The 6,873-nt window shown below is 50.2% G+C and overlaps 1 protein-coding gene across 3 annotated transcripts in view; it reads right to left on the bottom strand.

The window, feature by feature from the left end:
* Positions 1-551: 551 nt before the first annotated feature.
* The window catches only part of LOC139752213 (immunoglobulin superfamily member 11-like), a 46,944-nt gene continuing 40,622 nt past the window's right edge, over positions 552-6,873 (bottom strand). For 2 of the 3 annotated variants that reach the window (XM_071668212.1, XM_071668211.1), the window contains 3 exons: positions 5,791-5,918; positions 4,514-4,685; positions 552-2,170 (listed from right to left, as the gene is read on the bottom strand). In XM_071668212.1, the coding sequence (XP_071524313.1) occupies positions 2,049-2,170; positions 4,514-4,685; positions 5,791-5,918 (422 nt within the window). In that variant the 3' untranslated portion in view covers positions 552-2,048. The remainder of the gene's footprint in view (positions 2,171-4,513; positions 4,686-5,790; positions 5,919-6,873) is intronic. The other variant, XR_011713522.1, reaches the window with a different exon arrangement.

Here is a 6,873-nt window from a genome sequence, read left to right as displayed (position 1 = left end):
TGTTCTAAAGACACAGTCCAACAAAATATCTAAATGGAGGAATTGTCTATGTAAGACTTGAGTTATAAGTCTTGGTAATGATCACATTATACCACACGAAGACATCAACTCCTCCTACACATCACACATACACTTATTATACCACACGAAGACATCAACTCCTCCTACACATCACACATACACTTATTATAAACAAAACATTTTGCTCCAAGGTTCGTGTCTTGTGTCCACAACATGTGGCAGTCGAAAGGTTCCGCTCGGAACATTCCTCCATGTTGACGTAAACGTGTCGTACATATGCTGAGGTTACCGTCAGCAGTGTTGCCAGGCTGGTGACCTACCTGGTGACCTACGCCAGGGTCAGCACTGGTGACCTCCCTGGTGACCTACGCTAAGGTCAGGACTGGTGATCTTACTCGTGACCTGCGCCGGGAGTCAGGACTGGTGACCTCCCTGGTGACTTATGCTAAGGTCAGGACTGGTGACCTCCCCCGTGACCTGCGCCGGGTGTCAGGACTGGTGACCTATGGTGAGGGGTAACAAAACCATCATTGAAAGTTGAGTCAATATTTATTATACAATATACAGTAGTGACCTGACCTGACCTGACCTGCCCAGGAAGACTGAACGCAACATCTCAGTCATGTGAGTCCTGAGGCACGCCGGTACGACCCTCGAGCACCAGGGTACGACCCCTGAGCACGCCGGTACGACCCATCAGCACGCCGGTACGACCCTGGAGCACGAAAAGTAAGACGTTTGAGTATGATGACCTTGACTTTAAAAAGGGTCAGGTCATAGGTCAGGACATCATACGTAAGGGTCGTACCGTCGTGCTCAAATGACTCCACCCCCCCCCCCCCCCAATTCAATCCGGCTCAAGTTGCACAGTTGTTCGTCACGTGTTTTGTTCATCGATGTTCTCCCTGCCACACGTGAGACACAGACAGTGCCACAGTCCATGACTGTTCTCTGTCCACCAGGCCTCCCTCCCACACCCTCACACTGCCCACCTCACCAGACGTCCCTCCCACACCCTCACACTGCCCACCTCACCAGACGTCCCTCCCACACCCTCACACTGCCCACCTCACCAGACGTCCCTCCCATATACACTCACATACTCACAAAACGTTACAAAGACGCATACTTTGTCAAAATGGAATCATTTCTATATACTATAATGTGAGCAGGTGTATGAGTGTGGTCACTTTCCCTGGCTATATCATCGTCTGGACAATGTCGTATAACTACAAGCAATGAAGATTGGTTTGTACATTGATCTTTTCTTATATGAAAAGAGGATAAATCTAGTCGAGTTGATTACGATAAACATTGGTTACTTAAGAGTAAATAACTTCAGGTCATATCATCAAAAACAAACGCAACATTTCCTCCTCCACACATCCTGAAGGCTTCACTCCCAGGCTTCCACTGGCTTCAGTGATGATGCCAGGCTACAAGACAGAGTACAGAGGGACAGCAGTTCTTACGTCCATAACTTCAGGATGATCCATAATACATACATGACACAATAAGGTACATAGATCATAGCTATTACCTGAGTAACATCGCTGTACAGACCAATGATATAGCCAAACATGATATATTACAACCAAAATCTATACATAATGTACATTCTGAGGTGACATAACAAGTGTTATGACCAAAACCTGTTCGCTTCTTCATGTGGATTTTTGTTTGCTATGTTGGGTTATATTACCATAACCTAACCAGAGACACTTTGCTTCGTCATGTGTGATGTCCTGCTATGTTAGACGAGTCATGATATAACCAAACGTGATACAGTCCAGCCACAACCTGGACAACAACAGTATGGTATATAACCCAGCAGGAACACAGGTAAAGCTGCTCAGTGAAGAAGTGTCTCCTAGTGAGAGACTCAGCTGTCTCTCTCCCCTGGTGGTCCTGGTGTCCCTCCACACGAGACTCTCCCCTGAAGGCTGTCTCTCCCAGAAGAGAGACACGTCATGATTCTCAGGAGCCAGGTATCTTCCTCTCACTCGTCTGTCGCTCTCCCAGAGGCCTTATCTGTGAGAGTGGTGGGAGGTGAGGGGGACCAGAAGGACCAGCAGCAGGACGAGGGAGGTAGACTCTCCTGCAGGTCGACCTCCGCTCGTTGTGGTCTGCATGGCAGCAGGCGTCTTACCTGCGTGAGGGAGACACAGGTAACATCTGCGTGAGCCTCCAGGTCACTGCCAGAGCGGTGACCTGAGATAGTACCTTCAGGTCACCACCAGAGGGGTGACCTGAGACAGTACCTTCAGGATCACCACCAGAGGGGTGACCTGAGGGCCAGTGTCCAACAGTCATCCTGTTAAGATAAAGCTGCCTATATATCATACCTTGTGAGGTTAAGTTCCTGCCTATATATCATACCTTGTGAGGTTAAGTTCCTGCCTATATATCATACTTTGTGAGGTTAGATTCCTGCCTATATATCATACCTTGTGAGGTTAAGTTCCTGCCTATATATCATAACTTGTGAGGTTAGGTTCCTGCCTATATATCATACCTTGTGAAGATAGATTTCCGCCAATCTATCATACATATGAAGTATGCACCGACCAGCTGGAACACAATATTGAACGTGTTCAAACAATGATATGATAAATGAACATGGGAACTGTGTAGTCTTCACTCAGGATGCAGCAGGAACTGTGTAGTCTCCACTCAGGATGCAGCAGTTCAAATATCAAGTTGAAATGATCAGATCAGGTGCAGCCAGCAGGAACCTAACTTATGGTATTGCCTACACCAACCAGAGCTCACTCATATTGGTGATATCAACCAACCAGAGCTCACTCATACTGGTGTTAGCAACCAACCAGCAGGTACCCATGCCTCTATCATCAACCACGTCAACAAAAATGAAAACAAAAGATTAAATTTCTTGACACAAACTTGGGAAGTACAGAACCAACTTTTGTTTGACTTGAAACTAAAAGTAGACAACAGATGTACGAGACAAGACGTTTGGCTCTGTAGCTGTGGTGTCTTGCTGTGGTGTCTTGCTGTGGTGTCTTGCTATGGTGTCTAGTTGTGGTGTCTTGCTGTGGTGTCTTGCTGTGGTGTCTTGCTGTGGTGTCTAGTTGTGGTGTCTTGCTGTGGTGTCTTGCTGTGGTGTCTTGCTGTGGTGTCTAACAGTGGCTGGCCTGAGACCACATCCCCCGCACACCCCTATGTCTGGGGTCACAACACCAGCACATCCCCGGGTCTGGGGTTCTCCGTTGCCCCGCATCTCCAGCCAGCGCCGTGATCAGTCTTGATGACCACTTACTGCTGGTTGACCTGGTACGTAACGTGTCCCCACACACGGTAAACGGTCGGTACAGGAGGGCTCGGGGCTGTCCCAGGCAGGGGGGGGGGGGTGACCACAGGTCCCACAGCATCTTTCACTCCCTGATCTTTGTGTTGACACATTGATCGCGGCTGATCCAACCTCGACAAGATAGTAGGGAGAGAGAGAGAGAGAGAGAGAGAGAGAGAGAGAGAGAGAGAGAGAGAGAGAGAGAGAGAGAGAGAGAGAGACGAATATCCCTTTGGATGTGTTTGATTCACATAGAGCCAGGCAGGCAGAGTGGCCCGTGCGTGAGTGGTAATGGTCTGAGTGAGAGGAAGAGATTACCACTAGAATTGGTAAGCCTCTCTCTCTCTCTCTCTCTCTCTCTCCCTCTCTCTCTCTCTCTCTCTCCACCATGTACAGAGGGGTCCCGCCGCACATATCGCTGGGCATACACGTCTCCACAGTTGCCACACACCCACAACACAACACATGACGACACATACAACAACACGTACCGTCAGGCTCTGTCTTGGCTCTGTGTTTCCCGCTACAGACGGGGAAGGTATACAGTAACTTCATTCCTTCAGTCATAAAGTTAAAAGTTGTCACACTCAAAATTCCCTTTGATAATGATCATCCAGCAAACTCTGGTTCAAGTTTTGTATTCCTGTAACTAGACATGGTGGTCAGGCCCTCCACACCTCACCTTACAACAGGCAGAGCAGGTCGCCTCCTTCCCTATAACCTAACCCATGACGTCATACGTACGTGAGTCCTTGATTGCCTGGCGTCCACTGAGGACGTACAGATGAGATGCTCCTCCACCTCGGGGTCAACGCTAGGGCTAACCCCTCAGCTGGGGGAGGCGTCTTGCTGGGGGTCCAGGCCACAACCCCAGTACACAGGAACACCCCAGGTGACGACAGCCCCTGTGTACCACAACTGCAGGAATCTACACCCCTGACCACGAGGCACGTACACCTGAGGCTCACCTCTACACCCCTGACCACGAGACACGTACACCTGAGGCTCACCTCTACACCCCTGACACGAGACACGTACACCTGAGGCTCACCTCTACACCCCTGACCACGAGGCACGTACACCTGAGGCTCACCTCTACACCCCTGACCACGAGACACGTACCGCTGAGGCTCTCCTCGTAGCTGAGTGACGTATGCAGCTAAGACTATGGCTAGGACTTACTCCTGAGGACGTGGACCTTGGTGGAGACCTTGTCAGCGTTGGAGGGTTTGCAGGAGTACTGGCCTGAGTCCCAGCCGGTGGCGTTGTACAGGAGGAGGGAGGAGCGGGTAGTGTCGCCCATGTGCTGGGTCTCCACTCTGATGGCCCGACCCGCCTCACCGTAATTCACCAGCTGCGGGTGAGATGAGAAGGTTAGCTGGGGGACCAGCTTAGCTGGCCAGCTGGGAAGGACCAGAGGGCTAGTAGGGGAGGTGAGGGTGGGTGCAAGGTACCATGTCAGGAGCAGACTAGTGGGTTAGGTTAGGTTAGGTGGTGTGTGAGCCACCTGGTGTGGAGGTTAGGTTAGGTTAGGTGGTGTGTGGCCCACCTGGTGTGGAGGTTAGGTTAGGTTAGGTTAGGTGGTGTGTGGCCCACCTGGTGTGGAGGTTAGGTTAGGTTAGGTTAGGTGGTGTGTGGCCCACCTGGTGTGGAGGTTAGGTTAGGTTAGGTTAGGTGGTGTGTGGCCCACCTGGTGTGGAGGTTAGGTTAGGTTAGGTGGTGTGTGGCCCACCTGGTGTGGAGGTTAGGTTAGGTTAGGTGGTGTGTGGCCCACCTGGTGTGGAGGTTAGGTTAGGTTAGGTGGTGTGTGGCCCACCTGGTGTGGAGGTTAGGTGGGAGACACGACAGACCAGCTGCACAACACATCATCATCTAAAAGGTGTTTCACAAGACTGTCACTTGTGTTGCATCACTTGTATTGCGTCTCTTGTTGCGTTACGTGTGTTGCGTCACTTGTGTCACATGTGTTGCGTCACTTGTCACATGTGTTGTGTCAATTGTGTCACGTGTGTTGCGTCAATTGTGTCACATGTGTTGCGTCACTTGTCACATGTGTTGTGTCAATTGTGTCACGTGTGTTGCGTCAATTGCGTCACATGTGTTGCATACAGTTCGACCTCAGCGTAGCGTCTACCGCTAGCGCTAGGTGGCCACAACAACAAGCCATAGAGAGAGAGGACGTCAGATGACACACTATGGTACAGAGGTTGGCACGGTACACTCACCTTGTCCCTGTGGTACAGAGGTTGGCACGGTACACTCACCTTGTCCCTGTGGTACAGAGGCTGGCACGGTACACTCACCTTGTCCCTGTGGTACAGAGGCTGGCACGGTACACTCACCTTGTCCCTGTGGTACAGAGGCTGGCACGGTACACTCACCTTGTCCCTGTGGTACAGAGGCTGGCACGGTACACTCACCTTGTCCCTGTGGTACAGAGGTTGGCACGGTACACTCACCTTGTCCCTGTGGTACCACAGGATGAATTCCGGCGGTGTGGGGCTGAAGTGTACCATGCAGGTGAGGTTCAGGGTACTGCCACGATCCAGGTACACGTTCCCATCACCCAGCAGCTCGGCCAACGGTACTGCGGTACACAGGTGAGTAACTATTTATACAGGTAAATATAAAGGTACTGTATGTGTGTATGAAAGTCATATATAGAAAGGCGTTGGTCCAGGACGAACTGAAGACATGAACACAACAACCAGGTGTTGCACAGAACACGTGGTCTCCCGTATAACCTTGCAACACACACACACACACACACACACACACACACACACAGGAGGGAGTGACATGATCCATTTAGCCGATGTTACAACACTGGGAGGCTCACAATGACCTCTGGAGTTGTGAGTGTGAGTGTTCGTGGCCTCCACGACCCTGGTGGTCTGGGGTTACAAGCTGGTAACCATGATTCAGATATAATGATTCTCCACAAATCGTCGGCAACACAAGTGAAAAAAGTTTTCCACACGGATCAGGGACCAAGATGGGCAACACAATGAATGACAAAAGAGAAAAACACACAAGACAAATGTGTGGAGCACAGACTGCCATGTACAGGATGAACGGGACGACGTACGTGAGGGAGACGAGCATACGTGTGCAAACAAGGGCAAGAGAACACCCTAACATGTGAGACACCCTAACATGTGAGACACCCTAACATGTGAGACACCCTAACATGTGAGACACCATAACATGTGAGACACCATAACATGTGAGACACCATAACATGTGAGACACCCTAACATGTGAGACACCCTAACATGTGAGACACCCTAACATGTGAGACACCATAACATGTGAGACACCCTAACATGTGAGACACCATAACATGTGAGACACCCTAACATGTGAGACACCCTAACATGTGAGACACCATAACATGTGAGACACCCTAACATGACCAATACAATAGTGAAGATACAGAACCAGTGAGACATCTCCTCAATCATCCGTACAGATTGGGAGAGACAAAGAAGAGGGTGACGGAGGCAACCAATCATGAACAAGATATCACCAGGGAACTACAA

Source organism: Panulirus ornatus, chromosome 12, assembly GCF_036320965.1.
Source record: "Panulirus ornatus isolate Po-2019 chromosome 12, ASM3632096v1, whole genome shotgun sequence".
In the NCBI taxonomy this organism is placed as follows: domain Eukaryota; kingdom Metazoa; phylum Arthropoda; class Malacostraca; order Decapoda; family Palinuridae; genus Panulirus; species Panulirus ornatus.
Note: the sequence above shows the minus strand (reverse complement) of the source record. Positions and strands in the feature narration are given on the sequence as shown.